Raw genomic sequence first — 24,622 nt, forward strand, 5'->3', positions numbered from 1 at the left:
ACGAGATTAAAAAAAAAGGGGGTAGCGTCTTTGATTCATAATCAAAACGTCTTCGGTCCCGGGTTCGATCCCCGCCACTGCCTAAATTTTGATAAATAATCAGCATTGGCGGCCGAAGACTTCCGGCATAAGTAGTCAGCCTCACTCTGCCAACGGCCTTGTCAAAGAGGGCGGAGGAGCGAATAGAGGTTCAGGGCACTCTCTTGTCCTAGGGGTGGGAAATTGCCCCTAAAGGCGGAAGAATCAGCAATGAACAACGACATGAGGATGCAGAAGGCAATGGAAACCACTACATTAAAGGCACGTAACGTGTATCCACAGGACATGTGGCCTGTATTTGAAGAAGTGTCATGATGATCTCTCCATTGGCAAAAGATTCTGGAATAGTCCCCCATTCGGATCTCCGGGAGGGGACTGCCAAGAAGGAGGTTACCATGAGAAAAAGTTGGAATAATCAACGAAAGGATAACGTTCTACGAGTCGGGGCGTGGAATGTCAGAAGCTTGAACGTGGTAGGGAAACTAGAAAATCTGAAAAGGGAAATGCAAAGGCTCAATCTAGATATAGTAGGGGGTCAGTGAAGTGAAGTGGAAGGAAGACAAGGATTTCTGGTCAGATGAGTATCGGGTAATATCAACAGCAGCAGAATATGGTATAACAGGTGTAGGATTCGTTATGAATAGGAAGGTAGGGCAGAGGGTGTGTTACTGTGAACAGTTCAGTGACCGGGTTGTTCTAATCAGAATCGACAGTAGGCCAACACCGACAACGATAGTTCAGGTATACATGCCGACGTCGCAAGCTGAAGATGAACAGTGTATGAGGATATTGAAAGGGTAATGCAGTATGTAAAGGGGGACGAAAATCTAATAGTCATGGGCGACTGGAATGCAGTTGTAGGGGAAGGAGTAGAAGAAAAGGTTACAGGAGAATATGGGCTTGGGATAAGGAATGAAAGAGGAGAAAGACTAATTGAGTTCTGTAACAAATAGCGAATACCCTGTTCAAGAATCACAAGAGGAGGAGGTATACTTGGAAAAGGCCGGGAGATACGGGAAGATTTCAATTAGGTTACATCATGGTCAGACAGAGATTCCGAAATCAGATACTGGATTGTAAGGCGTACCCAGGAGCAGATATAGACTCAGATCACAATATAGTAGTGATGAACAGTAGGCTGAAGTTCAAGACATTAGTCAGGAAGAATCAATACGCAAAGAAGTGGGATACGGAAGTACTAAGGAATGACGAGATACGTTTGAAGTTCTCTAACCCTATAGATACAGCAATAAGGAATAGCGCAGTACGCAGTACAGTTGAAGAGGAATGGACATCTCTAAAAAGGGCCATCACAGCAGTTGGGAAGGAAAACATAGGTACAACGAAGGTAGCTGCGAAGAAACCATGGGTAACAGAAGATATACTTGAGTTGATTGATGGAAGGAGGAAGTACAAACATGTTCCGGGAAAATCAGGAATACAGAAATACAAGTCTCTGAGGGGTGAAATCAATAGGAAGTGCAGGGAAGCTAAGACGAAATGGCTGCAGGAAAAATGTGAAGACACCGAAAAAGATATGATTGTCGGAAGGACAGACTCAGCATACAGGAAAGTCAAAACAACCTTTGGTGACATTACAAGCAACGGTGGTAACATTAAGAGTGCAACGGGAATTCCACTGTTAAATGCAGAGGAGAGAAGAGATATGTGGAAAGAATACATTGAAAGCCTCTATGAGGGTGAAGATTTGTCTGAGAAGAAGAAACAGGAGTTGATTTAGAAGAGATAGGGAATCCAGTATTAGAATCGGAATTTAAAAGAGCTTTGGAGGACTTACGGTCAAATAAGACAGAAGGGATAGATAACATTCCATCAGAATTTCTAAAATCATTGGGGGAAGTGGCAACAAAACGACTATTCACGTTGGTGTGTAGAATATATGAGTCTGGCGATATACCATCTGACTTTCGAAAAAGCATCATCCACACAATTCCGAAGACGGCAAGAGCTGACAAGTGCGAGAATTATCAAACAATCAGCTTAACATCTCTCGCATCGAAGCTGCTTACAAGAATAATATACAGAAGAATGGGAAAGAAAATTGAGAATGCGCTAGGTGACGATCAGTTTGGCTTTAGGAAAAGTAAAGGGACGAGAGAGGCAATTCTGACGTTACGGCTAATAATGGAAGCAAGGCTAAAGAAACATCAAGACACTTTCATAGGATTTGTAGACCTGGAAAAAGCGTTCGACAATATAAAATGGTGCAAGCTGTTAGAGATTCTGAAAAAAGTAGGGGTAAGCTATAGGGAGAGACGGGTCATATACAATATGTACAACAACCAAGAGGGAATAATAAGAGTGGACGATCAAGAACGAAGTGCTCGTATTAAGAAGGGTGTAAGACAAGGCTGTAACCTTTCGCCCCTACTCTTCAATCTGTACATCGAGGAAGCAATGCTGGAAATAAAAGAAAGATTCAGGAGTGGAATTAAAATACAAGGTGAAAGGATATCAATGATATGATTCGCTGATGACATTGCTATCCTGAGTGAAAGTGAAGAAGAATTAAATGATATGCTGAACGGAATGAACAGTCTAATGAGTACACAATTTGGTTTGAGAGTAAATCGGAGAAAGACGAAAGTAATGAGAAATAGTAGAAATGAGAACAGCGAGAAACTTAACATCAGGATTGATGGTCACGAAGTCAATGAAGTTAAGGAATTCCGCTACCTAGGCAGTAAAATAACCAATGACGCTCGGAGCAAGGAGAACATCAAAGGCAGACTCGCTATGGCAAAAAAGGCATTTCTGGCCAAGAGAAGTCTACTAATATCAAATACCGACCTTAATTTGAGGAAGAAATTTCTGAGGATGTACGTCTGGAGTACAGCATTGTATGGTAGTGAAACATGGACTGTGGGAAAACCGGAACAGAAGAGAATCGAAGCATTTGAGATGTGGTGCTATAGACGAATGTTGAAAATTAGGTGGACTGATAAGGTAAGGAATGAAGAGGTTCTACGCAGAATCGGAGAGGAAAAGAATATGTGGAAAACACTGATAAGGAGAAGGGACAGGATGATAGGACATCTGCTAAGACATGAGGGAATGACTTCCATGGTACTAGAGGGAGCTGTAGAGGGCAAAAACTGTAGAGGAAGACAGAGATTGGAATACGTCAAAAAAATAATTGAGGACGTAGGTTGAAAGTGCTACTCTGAGATGAAGAGGTTAGCACAGGAAAGGAATTCGTGGCGGGCCGCATCAAACCAGTCAGTAGACTGATGACAAAAAAAAAAAAAAAAAAAAAAAAGACTTAGAGAAAGCTTTTGACAATGTTGAGTGGAATACTCTCTTTCAAATTCTAAAGGTGGCAGGGGTAAAATACAGGGAGCGAAAGGCTATTTACAATTTGTACAGAAACCAGATGGCAGTTATAAGAGTCGAGGGGCATGAAAGGGAAGCAGCGGTTGGGAAGGGAGTGAGACAGGGTTGTAGCCTGTCCCCGATGTTATTCAATCTGTATATTGAGCAAGCAGTAAAGGAAACAAAAGAAAAATTTGGAGTAGGTATTAAAGTCTATGGAGAAGAAATAAAAACGCTGAGGTTCGCCGATAACATTGTAATTCTGTCAGAGACAGCAAAGGACTTGGAAGAGCAGTTGAACGCAATGGACAGTGTCTTGATTGGAGAATATAAGATGAACATCAACAAAAGCAAGACGAGGATAATGGAATGTAGTCGAATTAAGTCGGGTGATGCTGAGGGAATTAGATTAGGAAATGAGACACTTAAAGCAGTAAAGGAATTTTGCTTTTTGCGGAGCAAAATAACTGATGATGGTCGAAGTAGAGAGGGTATAAAATGTAGACTGGCAATGGCAAGGAAAGCGTTTCTGAAGAAGAGAAATTTGTTAACATCGAGTATAGATTTAAGTGTGAGGAAGTCGATTGTGAAAGTATTTGTATGGAGTGTAGCCATGTATGGAAGTGAAACATGGACGATAAATAGTTTGGACAAGAAGAGAATAGAAGCTTTCGAAATGTGGTGCTACAGAAGAATGCTGAAGATAAGGTGGGTAGATCACGTAACTAATGAGGAGGTATTGAATAGGATTGGGGAGAAGAGAAGTTTGTGGCACAACTTGACTAGAAGAAGGGATCGGTTGGTAGGACATGTTCTGAGGCATCGAGGGATCACAAATTTAGCATTGGAGGGCAGCGTGGAGGGTAAAAATCGTAGAGGGAGACCAAGAGATGAATACACTAAGCAGATTCAGAAGGATGTAGGTTGCAGTAGGTACCGGGAGATGAAGAAGCTTGCACAGGATAGAGTAGCTTGGAGAGCTGCATCAAACCAGTCTCAGGACTGAAGACAACAACAACAACAACAACAATTCCAGTGATTGGAGATATTATGTTGACCCTGTTTCTATGTACAGTACAGTTGAAGTAAGGATGCAGAACACAAAACATTGAATTCGGTGGCTTACCAAACTGCCTTGTTCATTAACAACACACACACGTTATACCGAACAAACTGAAGATTTACTTCCAGTAGCTAACAAGGTCGAAAGCTGCCTTACAACTTTATCGATGATAAACGCCTAGGTAAGAGACTGTGAGCTAGAGCCTTCACCTTTTTATATGGCTGGAAGTGCTTACTTTTATATGACTGGACAGGTGCTTAAAGATCACTCTCGCTTTCATAGGCCTGTTTTACTCCACGTGGCCTTCCTGCTAAAGTCTTACGTGAAAGACATCTATTTACAGAAGCTTTCGAACAGGGTCTGTTCTGTTCTGTTTCGAAATAGCCCATATGCAGTCAAGTTGCATTTGGAACTTGGCACTGACATTGGAGGCAAGGGAAGCCAATTAGTTCAAACCTGTCCTTGGGTGATCTATTTTCAGCTACACGGCAATCTTTACACAAATGCAGATTTAATAATGTTATGAAACTGCTTTACAGAAGTCGAAGCCTCATATAGTTTCGTGAATCTTCCTCTTCATCGACTTCTTTACATCTGAAACTTCTTTCACCTGATTTTCAGTTATAACCAAGAATTAATGATATTAAGAAAGCATTTTGGTATTAGAAAATTTCCATTGTATAACAGAAGTTATAAGCTCAAACACATCGGGGGTGGGGGGATGGGAGGCACAGGCTTAGTGCCCCCCCCCCTCCACCCTGCGTGCGGGCCTTCCGCAGTTCCAAATCACCCATTACCAAACCGAAAAAAGCGCAAATGTTTGTAACCGGCTGGAAGAGTTCTTTGACATAATGTTTCGTCAAGATTCTGCCTAATTTCTATGAAATACAGCCGACATATGGGAGGAACAGCGGTCTTCTCCTCTTGCTCTTTTGCGTGGTCGCGTTCTTTACTTCTTAATGCTGTACTGATGTGGCGTGGAGAACGTTCATTATCTTTGAACACAGACTTTAGGTATTTCATCTCCTTTGCAATACTATCTCTAACAGAAACAAGTGCGCTGTGCATCGACGTGCGAAGGACGTCTGTAGTTTGTGGTGGTTGGTGGCTGCTAGACGCCTGAGAGTACAGGCCTTTACGTGTGGAATTACGGAAAACGGAACGCCCCAACAATCCATCTACACTCCTGGAAATGGAAAAAAGAACACATTGACACCGGTGTGTCAGACCCACCATACTTGCTCCGGACACTGCGAGAGGGCTGTACAAGCAATGATCACACGCACGGCACAGCGGACACAGCAGGAACCGCGGTGTTGGCCGTCGAATGGCGCCAGCTGCGCAGCATTTGTGCACCGCCACCGTCAGTGTCAGCCAGTTTGCCGTGGCATACGGAGCTCCATCGCAGTCTTTAACACTGGTAGCATGCCGCGACAGCGTGGACGTGAACCGTATGTGCAGTTGACGGACTTTGAGCGAGGGCGTATAGTGGGCATGCGGGAGGCCGGGTGGACGTACCGCCGAATTGCTCAACACGTGGGGCGTGAGGTCTCCACAGTACATCGATGTTGTCGCCAGTGGTCGGCGGAAGGTGCACGTGCCCGTCGACCTGGGACCGGACCGCAGCGACGCACGGATGCACGCCAAGACCGTAGGATCCTACGCAGTGCCGTAGGGGACCGCACCGCCACTTCCCAGCAAATTAGGGACACTGTTGCTCCTGGGGTATCGGCGAGGACCATTCGCAACCGTCTCCATGAAGCTGGGCTACGGTCCCGCACACCGTTAGGCCGTCTTCCGCTCACGCCCCAACATCGTGCAGCCCGCCTCCAGTGGTGTCGCGACAGGCGTGAATGGAGGGACGAATGGAGACGTGTCGTCTTCAGCGATGAGAGTCGCTTCTGCCTTGGTGCCAATGATGGTCGTATGCGTGTTTGGCGCCGTGCAGGTGAGCGCCACAATCAGGACTGCATACAACCAAGGCACACAGGGCCAACACCCGGCATCATGGTGTGGGGAGCGATCTCCTACACTGGCCGTACACCACTGGTGATCGTCGAGGGGACACTGAATAGTGCACGGTACATCCAAACCGTCATCGAACCCTTCGTTCTACCATTCCTAGACCGGCAAGGGAACTTGCTGTTCCAACAGGACAATGCACGTCCGCATGTATCCCGTGCCACCCAACGTGCTCTAGAAGGTGTAAGTCAACTACCCTGGCCAGCAAGATCTCCGGATCTGTCCCCCATTGAGCATGTTTGGGACTGGATGAAGCGTCGTCTCACGCGGTCTGCACGTCCAGCACGAACGCTGGTCCAACTGAGGCGCCAGGTGGAAATGGCATGGCAAGCCGTTCCACAGGACTACATCCAGCATCTCTACGATCGTCTCCATGGGAGAATAGCAGCCTGCATTGCTGCGAAAGGTGGATATACACTGTACTAGTGCCGACATTGTGCATGCTCTGTTGCCTGTGTCTATGTGCCTGTGGTTCTGTCAGTGTGATCATGTGATGTATCTGACCCCAGGAATGTGTCAATAAAGTTTCCCCTTCCTGGGACAATGAATTCACGGTGTTCTTATTTCAATTTCCAGGAGTGTACTTTCCGGCTGACCAAGACATTCACAAACGGCAGGCAGCCGCCGTCCTTCGCTTCCAAACCGGCAGCCCGCTATGTCAGCCACAGCCCAGCACTGCATTTCCACAGGACATTCTATGGACTATTCCTCGATCCTTACGGGGCCCGATTATTAAGGAATCGCTGGAAATACGTTTGGCCGAAGATGTCGTTAAATGTGATGGCGGCTTTCAACTGGATAAGGCGGGGAACCCGGTATTTTCTTTAATTCTTTCAAAAAGAAAACATTTTATGACTAATGACATCTCTAGCATCAGTTACAATTATTAATATGAAATCTGAATTTTAAGTCTGCGAGCCCACATTCCGACAGAAAGGGTACATGCCGCACGCATGTGCCCGTGCTCTGTAGATGGAACAATATTCAAATATGACAGACGTCGGTCATTTAGCTGTTGCCTTTGCGCATGCGTCTCCGCGTCAATTTCTGGTATAAAATCAGCTTTATGAATTAGTAATCTCCAGCGCAAAGCCCTAATTTGAATTCCGCCGAATGGTTGTGAGCTAAAATATCTTGGCAAGAAATCCATGTCATCAGTCTAGAACACCGAAGCTTCATGGATAACCATTGATCTGTTCCTAGTAATATCGATCGACATTAATTCAAATGGAAGTAACGGCTTCATGGGTAAAATACACTTACTGTGTACATGTTTTTTCAATTTCGTGCTTGTGTTCTTCAAGTTTCACGTGGTCAATAATGGACGAGAACATGACGAATCATGAGTCACACTGACCACAATTTGCTGCACTTCGTGAACGAAGTTTGTTGATATTTTGTATCACTTGTCCCATTTTAGTTGTTGAACGCATTTTCTGTGTCGACAAATACTACGACAGTGGCTTGATCTTTTAACTCGTGCCTCCATTGGAAAAGGCAACATCAGAACTGCCCCTCTGGTCCAGTCGCCTTTCTAAGCTCAAACTGATCATCATCTAACCGATCCCTAATTTTTTCCAGCCATTGGTATGTTATTCTTGTCATGATTTTGCATACATGAACTGTTTAAACTGAATCTGCAATAGCATTCGCGTTTTACCTCTTTATACTGTCTTCATAACTGGTGATTCTTAGAGAATCAGACAGAACTTCTCAAATCCCCCAGATTCTACACACTAACTTGAATACCTTTTGGCCGCTACTTCTCTCAATGATTTTAGAAATTCCGCAGAAATTTCATCTATTCCTCCTGCCTTGTTTGATCTCAGTTCTTCCAAAGCTGTGTCAAACTATTATCTGGCCTCTCAGACGACAAAGGCAGAAGTACAGCACACACAGGGTGGTCGGAAATTCCCGTTACAAACTTCTAGGACATGTAGAGGATAGTGAGTACATAACATTTTGAATAGGAACCCAAGTCCGGAATCGTATCGTTTCCGTTCTACGACAGTTTCAAAGCAGATGATTATCTCATCCACACCCACGTGAGGAATGTACTTAGGCGTGACCCAGTACAATTGTTGGAATCCATTTGAAAAGAATACTGACTTGTTCCATTATTACTTACGCATTTGCATTACAAATTACACCTTATGGTTTACATTAGTCGACAACAACAAGAACCCAGCATCTACGGCACCAGCCGCTACGTACCGATGCATAACAAGAGCGGCTCGATGTGGCGACCACCAACGTTGTTACACACATTGTACCTCCGAAGCATGTTCTGGTACACTCTCTCCATCCCACCTGGTGTCTCTTCAATGTCTTGTGCAGCGGCCAGAACTCGTCCCAGCAGATCTTCCTCTGTCTCTACAGGTGTCTCATAAATTAGACTCTTCATACGACCCCACAAGAGGTAGTCCACAGGGGTTAAATCCGGCGATCATGGCGGCCACGCGGTTCTACCACCGCGGCCTATCCATCTCTCACCATATCGTCTGTTGAGATGTCTCCGGACAGCCAGTGATAAGTGAGGTGGTAACCACATTTACTGACGGACACTCAGTGGCACAGCTTCCAAGAACGGGTCCATTAAGTGTCGTAGGGAGACTTAAGTACGCGGGACCCGTGAGCTTCGATGGAAGGAGATATGGTCCAATCACATGACTGTCCAGAATACCTGCTCACACGTTAATCCCAAACCTGTCTTGAAATCCCTGAACATGAGTGGCAAGCCAGCCGCTGTGACCGAGCGGTTCTAGTCACTTCAGTCCGGAACCGCGCTGTTGCTACAGTCGCAGGTTCGAATCTTGCCTCGGACATGGATGTGTGTGATGTCCTTAGGTTAGTTAGGTTTAAGTACTAACTCTAGGGGACTGATGACCTGAGATGTTAAGTCCCAAGTGCTTAGCGCCATTTGAACCACGCGTGGCAAGAGGGTCTTCGTCCCCCCAGACATGGCTATTTCGAGCATTCAGAACACACAATATCTTGTGAACCTACATTCATCCGTAAAGAGAACTCGACGTGGAAACTGGGGCGCGTCGATGCAACGGTGCACGAACCATGAGTAGAAGGCGAAGCGTTGTGGAAAGTCTGCTGGACCCTTAGCGTGTACCATTTTGTAAGTGGTACGGATGTAATTGTTGCTCATGCAGGACGTTCAAGATGGTACTGTGAGCCAATGCACGCGTAATTATTCGTGAACTCGTTGACGGGCTATCTTCAATGCGACGCAGTATACCTTCTTCAAATTCGGGAGTGCGGCGACGCCGTGGAGCACCACAGTCATGCCTCCTCACGGTTAAGGTAGCCGTTGTGTAACTTGGCCAAACAGTTTGTGCGATAAAGTGTGACGGTGTGGAAAACGCTCGTGATACAACCGAGTAGCAGCTCTCCCGTTACCTCCAGCTTCGCCATACACAAGGAGCATGCTGTGTATTCCGAAAACGTGTACTGCACCATGTTTCCTCCATCGGTGATGCACAGGTATTGACTCGGTCTCACAGCATAGCGGACAACAGATGACATCTAGGGATCGTTTGACGTAATACACGTGTCTACCGTGTTGCATACCAGGACAGGGAACCCTGAGACGTTTCTTTTGCCCTAAGCAGACGTTGACGAGGTACACATCTGAATTGAAACTGTCGTAGAACGGTGACGATACGATTCCGGACATGGGTTCCTATTCAAAATGTTCTGTACTCGCTACCCTCCACATGTCCTAGAAGTTTGTGACGGGAATTTCCGACCACCCTGCATATTAAAATTGTGCGTCAGTCCTCCTGCATAAAGCGTTAACTGATTGCAGGAGGTGTTGTGGGTAGGGGTAGGGGGAAGGGGTTGGAGCGCGAATATTGTGCTCACTAAACATCTCAGGCGCTAGATGCGCAATCCGCTGGGGAAGCATGGCAGGAGCAGCAGTGGGGGGGGGGGGGGGGGGGGTCGTTCAGAGTGCTGGAGGGGAAGTGCTGTTCTAAACTGGGGCCTACGCTCACATTTTTGGTAAATTTGAAGTGGGGCCCCTCCATATCCACACTTGCATCGTGACTATTCAAAAATACGAGGGCAGTTCAATAAGTAATGCAACACATTTTTTTTCTGAAACAGGGGTTGTTTTATTCAGCATTGAAATACACCAGGTTATTCCCCAATCTTTTAGCTACACAACACTATTTTTCAACGTAATCTCCATTCAATGCTACGGCCTTACTCCACCTTGAAATGAGGGCCTGTATGCCTGCACGGTACCATTCCACTGGTCGATGTCGGTGCCAACGTCGTACTGCATCAATAACTTCTTCATCATCCGCGTAGTGCCTCCCACGGATTGCGTCCTTCATTGGGCCAAACATATGAAAATCCGACGGTGCGAGATCGGGGCTGTAGGGTGCATGAGGAAGAACAGTCCACTGAAGTTTTGTGAGCTCCTCTCGGGTGCGAAGACTTGTGTGAGGTCTTGCGTTGTCATGAAGAAGGAGAAGTTCGTTCAGATTTTTGTGCCTACGAACACGCTGAAGTCGTTTCTTCAATTTCTGAAGAGTAGCACAATACACTTCAGAGTTGATCGTTTGACCATGGGAAAGGACATCGAGCAGAATAACCCCTTCAGCGTCCCAGAAGACTGTAACCATGACTTTACCGGCTGAGGGTATGGCTTTAAACTTTTTTTTGGTAGGGGAGTGGGTGTGGCGCCACTCCATTGATTGCCGTTTTGTTTCAGGTTCGAAGTGATGAACCCATGTTTCATCGCCTGTAACAATCTTTGACAAGAAATTGTCACCCTCAGCCACATGACGAGCAAGCAATTCCGCACAGATGGTTCTCCTTTGCTCTTTATGGTGTTCGGTTAGACAACGAGGGACCCAGCGGGAACAAACCTTTGAATATCCCAACTGGTGAACAATTGTGACAGCACTACCAACAGAGATGTCAAGTTGAGCACTGAGTTGTTTGATGGTGATCCGTCGATCATCTAGAACGAGTGTGTTCGCACGCTCCGCCATTGCAGGAGTCACAGCTGTGCACGGCCGGCCCGCACGCGGGAGATCAGACAGTCTTGCTTGACCTTGCGGCAATGATGACACACGCTTTGCCCAACGACTCACCGTGCTTTTGTCCACTGCCAGATCACCGTAAACATTCTGCAAGCGCCTATGAATATCTGAGATGCCCTGGTTTTCCGCCAAAAGAAACTCGATCACTGCCCGTTGTTTGCAACGCACATCCGTTACAGACGCCATTTTAACAGCTCCGTACAGCGCTGCCACCTGTCGGAAGTCAGTGAAACTGTACGAGACGAAGCGGGAATGTTTGAAAATATTCCACAAGAAATTTCCGGTTTTTTCAACCAAAATTGGCCGAGAAAAAAAGTGTTGCATTACTTATTGAACTGCCCTCGTATCTACTGTCACCTCTGCTTTCGTTAGTATCTAAAAAGAATTCCGCCGAAAACGCAGCAATTTGTTTGCGCCTGGCTTGTTAATTGATTTTAACTTTCAGAGAAGCGTCATGAGTGGCGAATTTTGAGTAAAACCTACACATTTCTCTGGTTGCCGTGTCAAAATTTGCTTATTTTGGCAAACCACAGTGGAGTTTATGCTCTCACCTCACTAACATGTTGTGCAGACACAATTACGAGAAAATTATGAAACAGTGGTTTATTAAGTGAGGAACTGAGGAAAAATAACGTCAGTAGCCTATGAAAAAGCACATCCTTGGTACAAGAAAACGTGTAATGACTTCACATACGTTGTTCCAAAAACTTTTGCATTTCTCATTTCGCCAGCTATCAAAAATGGCCTAAATGGCTCTGAGCACTATGGGACTCAACTGCTGAGGTCATTAGTCCCCTAGAACTTAGAACTAGTGAAACCTAACTAACCTAAGGACATCACAAACATCCATGCCCGAGGCAGGTTTCGAACCTGCGACCGTAGCGGTCTTGCGGTTCCAGGCTGCAGCACCTTTAACCGCACGGCCACTTCGGCCGGCTCCGCCAGCTATCAGTGACCATTAAAAATTATCTTCTTTCACCGAAAAAGTCTCTAGTTGTTGGAATAGCAAGGAAGATAATGAAGTTTTACATAATAACGATATGGTAAAATCCTCTCCCCTTTGCATTTTCCAAAATCTCGTTTCGATATCTGAAACGGTTTATGAAATCTGAGGAATGTTGTGGATATTTCACTCTGGCGCGGCGTTATCGCAAATGATTGTCCAACATCAGATTAGTTTTCTCAAGATTGGTAGCATATAGATACCTCTATCCAAGTCTAAAGAAAAATTCAGTATGTTAGCTAAATTTCATGTTCAACGACATATTATGCAATATGCACCAAACGCAAAATCATTGCGACGTGTATTGTTCATTGCACACATTTCCGAATTTCATGCAGTGTCTTACTTTTAATGTAAAAAAAATGAAATGATCGTATGGCATTGCTGGGCGGGAGGCCCATCTGGGGTACGTTGTCCTCGATGGTGAGTGTTCATCGGAGGTGAGGGTATCATCTGGGGTGCCCCAGGGAAGTGTGGTAGGTCCGCTGTTGTTTTCCATCGACATAAATGATCTTTTGGATAGGGTTGACAGCAACGTGCGGCTGTTTGCTGATGATGCTGTGGTGTACGGGAAGGTGTCGTCGTTGAGTGACTGTAGGAGGATACAAGATGACTTGGACAGGATTTGTGATTGGTGAAAGAATGGCAACTAACTCTAAATATAGATAAATGTAAATTAATGCAGATGAATAGGAAAAAGAACCCCGTAATGTTTGAATACTCCATTTGGGCGTAACATTGCAGAGCGATATAAAGTGGGACAAGCATGTAATGGAAGTTGTGGGGAAGGTGGATAGTCGTCTTCGGTTCATTGGTAGAATTTTGGGAAGATGTGGTTCATCTGTAATGGAGACCGCTTATAAAACACTAATACGACCTATTCTTGAGTACTGCTCGAGCGTTTGGGATCCCTATCAGGTCGGATTGAGGGAGGACATAGAAGTAATTCAGAGGCGGGCTGCTAGATTTGTTACTGGTAGGTTTGATGATCACGCGAGTGTTACGGAAATGCTTCAGGAACTCGGGTGGGAGTCTCTGGAGGAAAGGAGGCGTTCTTTTCGTGAATCGCTAATGAGGAAATTTAGAGAACCAGCATTTGAGACTGACTGCAGTACAATTTTACTGACGCCAACTTATATTTCACAGAAAGACCACAAAGATAATATAAGAGAGATTAGTGCTCGTACAGAGGCATATAGGCAGTCATTTTTCCCTAGTTCTGTTTGGGAGTGCAACAGGGAGAGAAGACGCTAGTTGTGGTACGAGGTACCCTCCGCCACGCACCGTATGGTGGATTGCGGAGTACATATGTAGATGTACACTCCTGGAAATGGAAAAAAAGAACACATTGACACCGGTGTGTCAGACCCACCATACTTTCTCCGGACACTGCGAGAGGGCTGTGCAAGCAATGATCACACGCACGGCACAGCGGACACACCAGGAACCGCGGTGTTGGCCGTCGAATGGCGCTAGCTGCGCAGCATTTGTGCACCGCCGCCGTCAGTGTCAGCCAGTTTGCCGTGGCATACGGAGCTCCATCGCAGTCTTTAACACTGGTAGCATGCCGCGACAGCGTGGACGTGAACCGTATGTGCAGTTGACGGACTTTGAGCGAGGGCGTATAGTGGGCATGCGGGAGGCCGGGTGGACGTACCGCCGAATTGCTCAACACGTGGGGCGTGAGGTCTCCACAGTACATCGATGTTGTCGCCAGTGGTCGGCGGAAGGTGCACGTGCCCGTCGACCTGGGACCGGACCGCAGCGACGCACGGATGCACGCCAAGACCGTAGGATCCTACGCAGTGCCGTAGGGGACCGCACCGCCACTTCCCAGCAAATTAGGGACACTGTTGCTCCTGGGGTATCGGCGAGGACCATTCGCAACCGTCTCCATGAAGCTGGGCTACGGTCCCGCACACCGTTAGGCCGTCTTCCTCTCACGCCCCAACATCGTGCAGCCCGCCTCCAGTGGTGTCGCGACAGGCGTGAATGGAGGGACGAATGGAGACGTGTCGTCTTCAGCGATGAGAGTCGCTTCTGCCTTGGTGCCCATGATGGTCGTATGCGTGTTTGGCGCCGTGCAGGTGAGCGCCACAATCAGGATTGCATACGACCGAGGCACACAGGGCCGACACCCGGCATCATGGTGTGGGGAGCGATCTCCTACACTGGCCGTACACCACTGGTGATCGTCGAGGGGACACTGAATAGTGCACGGTATATCCAAACCGTCATCGAACCCATCGTTCTACCATTCCTAGACCGGCAAGGGAACTTGCTGTTCCAACAGGACAATGCACGTCCGCATGTATCCCGTGCCACCCAACGTGCTCTAGAAGGTGTAAGTCAACTACCCTGGCCAGCAAGATCTCCGGATCTGTCCCCCATTGAGCATGTTTGGGACTGGATGAAGCGTCGTCTCACGCGGTCTGCACGTCCAGCACGAACGCTGGTCCAACTGAGGCGCCAGGTGGAAATGGCATGGCAAGCCGTTCCACAGGACTATATCCAGCATCTCTACGATCGTCTCCATGGGAGAATAGCAGCCTGCATTGCTGCGAAAGGTGGATATACACTGTACTAGTGCCGACATTGTGCATGCTCTGTTGCCTGTGTCTATGTGCCTGTGGTTCTGTCAGTGTGATCATGTGATGTATCTGACCCCAGGAATGTGTCAATAAAGTTTCCCCTTCCTGGGACAATGAATTCACGGTGTTCTTATTTCAATTTCCAGGAGTGTAGATGGGGAAGTTCGGCTGACGAGTGCGAGTTTTATTTCAGTCGACGCTACATTGGGCGACTCGCGTCCCAGTGATGAGGATGAACTGATGATGAGATCAACACAATACCCAGTCCAAGAGCGGAGAAAATCTCCAATGTGGCAGGTAATCAAACCCGGGCCCCACTGTATGGGAGGCAAACACGTTACCATCCAGCTAAGCAGGCGGACATTTAATGTAAATATCGCAATAACTATGATCATTAACGAAATGAGGGGCACATCATCATGAACCTGACATATAAAGCTACAAGTAAAGCAAAAAAAATGAATTTGTTCAGCGAATAGTTTCTGTAGCAACCTTTTGAGCAAGATTACAGTGTCCGCGCCTCGATTCTGCCATCGCTGACCGGCCGAAAGGTGGAAAACGCTTACCGGCCTCCCCTTCCAAGCAAACGAATGAACTCTCCCAGTGCTCTGTACGAAAACTGGCAACTGCGCATCGCCCACCGTATCCTGCGCGACCTATGCGACGTAGCTTTCGGAAGGACAAGTAGGGAAACGTTCTAGCAAGAAAACATAAGTCTCAGCATAACTACTTAACACACTTAGAATTATTTGTGACTGTGTACATAAAATTACGACCTAGCAGGCAATAGAGCATTTTATTTTGAGAATAATTCTAATGGTTCAAATGGCTCTGAGCACTATGGTACTTAACTTCTGAGGTCATCAGTCCCCTAGAACTTAGAACTAATTAAACCTAACTAACCTAAGGACACCAGACACATCCATGCCGTAGTTGTCGCGCGGTTCCAGACTGTAGCGCCTAGAACCGCTCGGCCACCCTGGCCGGCTGAGAATAATTGCCGCATGTAACGATGTGCGAAATACATTGACAGTTTCACTTGTACTCGTATATCTGCACTGAATCACTTTAAAATATACTTTATTAAAGTCTTCTCTCATTACAGTCGCACATGGAACGCGAGAAAAATAATTTCTTGTTGCATCTGTGTTTGTTGTTAGTCTAATTTCTTTTCTTCTCGAACAGTACAAGTTCGATCCGTAGCGGTCTGTAGAATAATTGTAGCCTCAGATCTGCAGGTCTGTTCTCGGAATATTTCCAATAGCTTCGTGCGAAACAAACGGCTTCCTCTTCTTAAGGGGCTCCGGAACGCTCTATACTTGCAATGTTAAAATAACGCTTATAAATTACATCTTTCCTCACAAAGTATTTGAGGTAGGAAGTTGAACTTTTTACAGATTATTTATTGGAATATGGGCTACAACTTAACACAGGGATGTTACAAAATTTTAGTTCAGTTATTAAAGATGATTTTTTTCAATTGTAATGAAAATTCACAATATTTTTTGCAATTTTTTATTTATATATTCAAAAATATACAGTTTTTTGGGAAAAGGCTGTGTTAAATTATGCAGAAGGTACTGTGTAACATTTACTGAAAGTTTGAAACAAATATGTTTGGAAGATCCTTAGAAAACATGTAATTAGTATGAGAAAATAAAAGTTTTGGGAATCGAGCGACAAAGATTGGATTAACTTTTTAGTGCATTCCAGGTCCATAGGATGGATTATCTTCATCCTCTGCAAACTCCTCCTCCAGCTTCCTCTTGTTCCTCCTCCTGTTTACTCTTGCTTGTATTTCTAGACTCTTTAGAGCCCTGTCTGCAGCCCGGAGGCGTTCCTTGTCTAAAGCAAGCATCGCTCGTACCATGTTAGAACCTATCTTCATTCCCATATTTCTAAATACCTTGCAACTTACAATGTTGCCATCATTGAAAGTCGCCTTCAGAGGATTTCTAGTAACTTTACTTTTACTCATTATTATACTTCAACAAAACAGAGACTCAAGAAACAGAATTAATTACGAATATTTTCGAGATAACGACAGAGTAAATAAACATGAAACAATCGACAATCACACCAGCGATATATATTGAACCATCACAGGTTAGCCACAACACATACTTTATCTCACATCACTAAAATGTACCTGATGAACACGGACGTTAATAATAACACCATTTGACAGCAGTTTAACAGCGCCACAGTGGGTCACGCCCATGTAGAACACATTTCAAAAAAAAATTAAAAATAGTTGTAGTCTTCGGAATTGAATAAATTATATATCTATTAAAAGGTAATAGTCTGCAGATTCAGAAAACGCAAAAAAGTAAAAATTGAACTTTTCATGATTTTGAGCCTTTCCGGAGTCCCTTAATGTCGACCAGCTACGATATTTCAGTATTTACGTTACGTTGCCTCACCAGTCATACCAGGTAACCATTGACACAGTCCTTCCTCTGCGCTCACGATGACCTACGAAACAATTGACTCGAACGTAACGCGGCCTGTTGTTATTATGTGCAGGAACTCCCCGAGGTACGTCGTGCAGCCGCCGCCAGCACTGCCGATTTCGCTGGCACAGGCAGCGGCCATATTGCTGCTGGGTGTGTTGGCGAGCAGTGGCTGTGCAGGAGGTTTCACGCCACGTGCAGCCTGTCCACCGGCGCCGTTCTGGATGGGGGAAGCCCGTCCGCTGGAGTGGGCCAAGTGTCCTGTGGACTGCACGTGCTCCAGCACGGACGTCCAGCTGTGGTGCCCTGAGTCAGGCCTGCCCGAGCTGGTCGACGCTGACGCCAAGCGTCTTGAAACAATGGTCGTCGAGGGCGTCCGAATCCTGAAACTGCAGGCTCAGCACTTCGGCCACCTGACCCGCCTGGTGGATCTAACCATATCTAATGGACGAATCTCAGAGGTCAGTATGGCGCGAAAACTCAGTTGCAACTGGGGTCCCAAAGCCACTGTACAATGGTCCATATTGGGCACATGGTCTACGAAAACCATTTCTCCGCCCCTGTTCCTGCTTTTATTGGTATACAGGACGGACATATACGAGGTGCATTCAAGTTCTAAGGCCTCCGATTTTTTTTCTAATTAACTACTCACCCGAAATCGATGAAACTGGCGTTACTTCTCGAAGTAATCGCCCTGCAGACGTACACATTTTTCCCAATGCTGATACCATGATTCCATGGCAGCGGCGAAGGCTTCTTTAGGAGTCTGTTTTGACCACTGGAAAATCGCTGAGGCAATAGCAGCACAGCTGGTGAATGTGCGGCCACGGAGAGTGTCTTTCATTGTTGGAAAAAGCCAAAAGTCACTAGGAGCCAGGTCAGGTGAGTAGGGAGCATGAGGAATCACTTAAAAGTTGTTATCACGAAGAAACTGTTGCGTAACGTTAGCTCGATGTGCGGGTGCGTTGTCTTGGTGAAACAGCACACGCGCAGCTCTTCCCGGACGTTTTTGTTGCAGTGCAGGAAGGAATTTGTTCTTCAAAACATTTTCGTAGGACGCACCTGTTACCGTAGTGCCCTTTGGAACGCAATGGGTAAGGATTACGCCCTCGCTGTCCCAGAACATGGACACCATCAGTTTTTCAGCACTGGCGGTTACCCGAAATTTTTTTGGTGCCGGTGAATCTGTGTGCTTCCATTGAGCTGACTGGCGCTTTGTTTCTGGATTGAAAAATGGCAACCACGTCTCATCCATTGTCACAACCGACGAAAAGAAAGTCCCATTCATGCTGTCGTTGCACATCAACATTGCTTGGCAACATGCCACACGGGCAGCCGTGTGGTCGTCAGTCAGTATTCGTGGCACCCACCTGGATGACACTTTTCGCATTTTCGGGTCGTCATGCAGGATTGTGTGCACAGAACCCACAGAAATACCAACTCTGGAGGCGATCTGTTCAAAAGTCATTCGGCGATCCCCCAAAACAATTCTCTCCACTTTCTCGATCATGTCATCAGACCGGCTTGTGCGAGCCTGAGGTTGTTTTGGTTTGTTGTCACACGATGTTCTGCCTTCATTAAACTGTCGCACCCACGAACGCACTTTCGACACATCCATAACTCCATCACCACATGTCACATTCAACTGTCGATGAATTTCAATTGGTTTCACACCACGCAAATTCAGAAAACGAATGATTGCACGCTGTTCAAGTAAGGAAAACGTCGCCATTTTAAGTATTTAAAACAGTTCTCATTCTCGCCGCTGGCGGTAAAATTCCATCTGCCGTACGGTGCTGCCATCTCTGGAACGTATTGACAATGAACACGGCCTCATTTTAAAACAATGTGCATGTTTCTATCTCTTTCCAGTCTGGAGAAAAAAAAATCAGAGGCCTTAGAACTTGAATGCACCTTGTACATTCGTACAATGACCTCAATAGCAAACATAGTAAAACCGCATGTATATATTAGCTCTACAACTTTGCTTCCGCCGTTTTTTTCTCAAAGTTCGGGGCTTTATTGTGAAAAACTTACAAAAAAATTCATTCATAGTATTGCCCATCGCTGGCCACTACATTCTCCCATCGTTCGGTTAGCATTCGAATCCCGTGGCGGAAGAACTGGGCTTCTTTTGCGTGGATCCATGAATCGATTCAATTTTGCACTTCTTCTGGTCAGCCAGACTGTGTGCCTCTGATCGGAAAAGGTGCTAGTCAGCAACTTATGGAGAATACGGCGGGAGGGATAGGACTTCTCATTACAACGTTTCCATGCATTTTTTGACGGGTTTTGCGACATGGGGTCGAGCACTGACCTGCTGCAAAATTACCTCTACGGGTCTATCGCTGTATTGTGGAAGTCTGTGTTGCAGTGTTGGGCTCGAACGCATCAACTGCTTTCGATAATGATGTCCTGTGACCGTCTTCGTCTGTTTCAGTAACTGCGGAAAACGTTCTGTCTTCCACCGCCGCCGGCAGGAGTGGCCGAGCGGTTCTAGGCGCTACAGTCTGGAGCCGCGCGACCGCTACGGTCGCAGGTTCGAATCCTGTATCGGGCATGGATGTGTGTGATGTCCTTAGGTTAGCTAGGTTTGCGTAGTTCTCAGTTCTAGCGGACTGATGACCTCAGAAGTTAGGTCCCATAGTGCTCAGAGCCATTTGAACCATCTACCACCGCCATGCCGGTCTTCGACAGCAAAATCACCTTTCTTAAGGCGTTGAAAACATTCTCTCCACGTTCTTCCACTAATAGTTCCCTCACCATTCGTCTTACCCAGCATTTTAAAAGCCACAGCCGCATATTTCTTCATGTTAAAGCAGAAAATTAAAATTTGCCGCAAAAGGCGAGAAATGGGTACGTAAGTTGACGTACTTAATCGAGAATAACTTTATGATGCAATCACAAATCGACTAATATTTTAAGGCATTATCTTTACAGATGCCTAAGCTTATTGTATTACACCTATGACCAACCACCTGAACCCAACTTGCCGCTACTGCCGTCTATTGAAAAACGTTGCAAAACGGCGGAAGCAAAGTTGCAGACATATATATATATATATATAACGTAATAACGGCCTTCATACGCCTGGGCATTGAGTCAGACAGAGCTTGGATGGCGTGTACAGGCACAGCTGCCCATGCTGCTTCAACACGATACCACAGTTCATCAAGATTAGTGACTGGGGTGTTGTGACGAGCCAGTTGCTCGGCCACCATTGACCAGACGTTTTCGTTTGGCGATAGATCTGGAGAATGTGCTGGCCAGGGCAGCAGTCGAACATTTTCTGTATCCAGAAAGGCCCGTACAGGACCTGCAACATGCGGTCGTGCATTATCTTGCTGAAATCTATGAAATCTAGGGCTTTGCAGGGATCGAATGAGGGGTAGAGCCACGGGTCGTAACACATCTGAAATGTAATGTCCACTGTTCAAAGTGCCGCCAATGCGAACGTTACCGAGACGTGTAACCAATGGCACCCCATACCATCACGCCGGGTGATACGCTAGTATGGCGATGACGAATACACGCTCCAATGTGCGTACACCGCGATGTCGCCAAACACAGATGCGACCATCATGATGCTGCAAACAGAACCTGGATTCATCCGAAAAAATGACGTTTTGCCATTCGTGCACCCAGGTTCGTCATTGAGTACACCATCGCAGGCGCTCCTGTCTGTGATGCAGCATCAAGGGTAACCGCAGCCATGGTCTCCGAGCTGATAGTCCATGCTGCTGCAAACGTCGACGAACTGTTCGTGCAGATGGTTGTCTTGCAAAAGTCTCCATCTGTTGACTCAGGGATCGAGACGTGGCTGCACGATCCGTTACAGCTATGCGGATAAGATGCCTGTCATCTCGACTACTAGTGATACGAGGCCGTTGGGATCCAGCACGGCGTTTCATATTACCCTCCTGAACCTACCGATTCCATATTCTGCTAACAGTCATTGGATCTCGACCAACGCGAGCAACAAAGTCGCGATACGATAAACCGCAATCGCGATAGGCTACAATCCGACCTTTATGAAAGTCGGAAACGTGTTGGTACGCATTTCTCCTCCTTACACGAGGCTTCACAACAACGTTTCACCAGGCAATGCCGGTCAACTGCTGTTGGAAAATCGGTTGGAAACTTTCCTCATGTCAGCACGTTGTTGGTGTCGCCACCGGCGCCAACCTTGTGTGAATGCTCTGAAAAGCGTTCCGTATCATATCATCCATATCAGAGCATCTTCTTCCTGTCGGTTTAATTTCGCGTCTGTGTCACGTCATCTACGTGGTGTAGCAATTTTAATGGCCAGTAGTGTAATAACAAACGCTGTGCAACATCAATGTTGCGAAAATTGAAACGCATGAAATACTTACTAACACAAAAATATTGTATTGATAATTTTTGTCAAAAATTGAATTTTCACTTTAATTTACCGGTACTTTGGAATTACTTTTGTTTTACACTGTCTCTTCTTAAATAATAATATACATTAAATGACTTCGCAGTTGCGAACAAGGCCAACCATCAGTTGCAGAGTGGAATGACGACAATGATAAACTGTGCCAGACCGGGACTCGAACCCAGATCGCCCGCTTATTGGAAACTGTCTATTTGGCTATCCATGCACGACTCACAGCCAGACCCAACTTCCATATGTCGTCAACCATGCGTAAATTATCTGTACTCCTACATCCATTATGTGTATTCCCGTACTGGTCAGACGTTCTACTTGAAAAGTCACTTACCCCGTATCGGCAGATAAATACGACATTGCAGTGCCTGTGTTATTATGTCCAAAGGAAAAGGCACTGCGGTGACTACATCCTGCATATAATTACATTTAAGGTCTATAGTAATTGCAATTTAATTTCTCTTAGTGGAAATATTACCTCTTTCCCTTGAAATTCACTCTGCAATAACTGTGAAAGAATAGGACCCTAACGAGAGTTGGTGAATAAAGACAAAGAGTAGAATACAAGTTTCCAGAATGAGATTTTCACTCTGCAGAGGAGTGTGCGCTGTCAGATTAAAACTATGTACCGGACCGAGGTTCGAACTCGGGACCTTTGCCTTTAGCAGGCGAGTGCTCTACCAACTGAGCTACCTAAGCACGACTCACGCGCCGTCCTCTCAGCTTTACTTCCGCCAGTACCTCGTGTCCTACCTTCCAAACTTCACTGGCGGAAGTGAGGCTGCGAGGACGTGGTGTGAGTCGTGCTTGGGTAGCTCCATTGGTAGAGCACTTGCCCGCGAAAGGCAAAGGTCCCGAGTTCGAGTCTCGGGCTGGCACACAGTTTTAGTGTGATAGGAAGTTTCATATCAGGACACACTTCGCTGCAGAGTGAAAATCTCAGTATGGAAACTTCCCCCAGGCTGTGGCTAAGCCATGTCTCCGAATATCCTTTCATCCAGGAGTGCTGGTTCTGCAAGGTTCGCAGGAGAGCTTCTGTGAAGTTTGGAAGGTTGGAGACGAGGTACTGGCAGAAGTAAGGCTGTGAGGACGGGGCTTGAGTCGTGCTTGGGTAGCTCAGTTGGTAGAGCACTTGCCAGCGAAAGGCAAAGGTCCCGAGTTCGAGTCTTGGTCCGGCACACGGTTTTAATCTCCAGGGAGTTTCAGAATACAAGTTAGTTACAATATGACTAGAAATACTATAATGTTGAAAATATTGCGTCCACGACGCTGGCAAGCCGTATACACAACTAATAAACTAATTAGCTCGATCTAGCTTCGAAGTGGTGCGACGTTATGCATTATGCGGGAATAATGAGAATGGCCTTCATTAATTTTGGCCGTACGGTGTTCTTCTTCCAGTTCCTCAACTACAAGTTCTTATTGCATGCTCCGTACTGTGACCAGATTCGTGCTCGCTCATCTATTTACAGTGCCTTGTCATACTCGAAACACCATTTCGACAGTGCACACTCCATTACGGCCTTCAGCGCCGTCGCTTACGTCAATCTGTTGTAGAATAATGGAACATGTTTTGTGTTCTCGTATTATGACGTTCTTAGATAATACAAATCTCCTTCATCATAACCACCATGGATTCCGCAAACAGAGATCATGTGAAACTCAGCTCGCCCTATTTGCCCAAGAAATTCACAGTGCCGTAGACACTGGCGAGCAGATTGATGCCGTATTCCTGGACTTAAGGAAGGCATTTGATACGGTTCCGCACTTACGTTTAGTGAAAAAAATACGAGCTTACGGAATATCGGACCAGGTTTGTGATTGGATTCAGGATTTCCTAGAAGAAAGAACACAACATGTCATTCTTAACGGTTCAAAATCTGCAGATGTAGAGGTAATTTCGGGAGTACCGCAAGGAAGCGTGATAGGACCTTTATTGTTTACAATATACATAAATGACTTAGTTGACAACATCGGTAGCTCCGTGAGGCTATTTGCAGATGACACGGTTGTCTACAAGAAAGTAGCAACATCAGAAGACTCGTACGTACTCCAGGAAGACCTGCAGAGGATTAATGCATGGTGCGACAGCTGGCAGCTTTCCCTAAACGTAGATAAATGTAATATAATGCGCATACATAGGGGCAGAAATCCATTCCAGTACGATTATGCCATAGGTGGTAAATCATTGGAAGCGGTAACGACCGTAAAATACTTAGGAGTTACTATCCGGAGCGATCTGAAGTGGAATGATCACATAAAACAAATAGTGGGAAAAGCAGGCGCCAGGTTGAGATTCATAGGAAGAATTCTAAGAAAATGTGACTCATCGACGAAAGAAGTAGCTTACAAAACGCTTGTTCGTCCGATTCTTGAGTATTGCTCATCAGTATGGGACCCTTACCAGGTTGGATTAATAGAAGAGATAGACATGATCCAGCGAAAAGCAGCGCGATTCGTCATGGGGACATTTAGTCAGCGCGAGAGCGTTACGGAGATGCTGAACAAGCTCCAGTGGCGGACACTTCAAGAAAGGCGTTACGCAATACGGAGAGGTTTATTATCGAAATTACGAGAGAGCACATTCCGGGAAGAGATGGGCAACATATTACTACCGCCCACATATATCTCGCGTAATGATCAC

General features: G+C 46.1%; 1 protein-coding gene across 1 annotated transcript in view; it reads left to right on the forward strand.

Annotated features, from left to right (window-relative positions):
* LOC126094428 (leucine-rich repeat-containing G-protein coupled receptor 6-like) overlaps nt 1–24,622 on the forward strand; it is an 84,370-nt gene that overhangs the window by 53,001 nt on the left and 6,747 nt on the right. The window contains exon 2 of the mRNA XM_049908796.1: nt 17,641–18,028. Within this exon, the coding sequence (XP_049764753.1) occupies nt 17,641–18,028 (388 nt within the window). The remainder of the gene's footprint in view (nt 1–17,640; nt 18,029–24,622) is intronic.

This window comes from Schistocerca cancellata, chromosome 8 (assembly GCF_023864275.1).
Source record: "Schistocerca cancellata isolate TAMUIC-IGC-003103 chromosome 8, iqSchCanc2.1, whole genome shotgun sequence".
In the NCBI taxonomy this organism is placed as follows: Eukaryota; Metazoa; Arthropoda; class Insecta; order Orthoptera; family Acrididae; genus Schistocerca; species Schistocerca cancellata.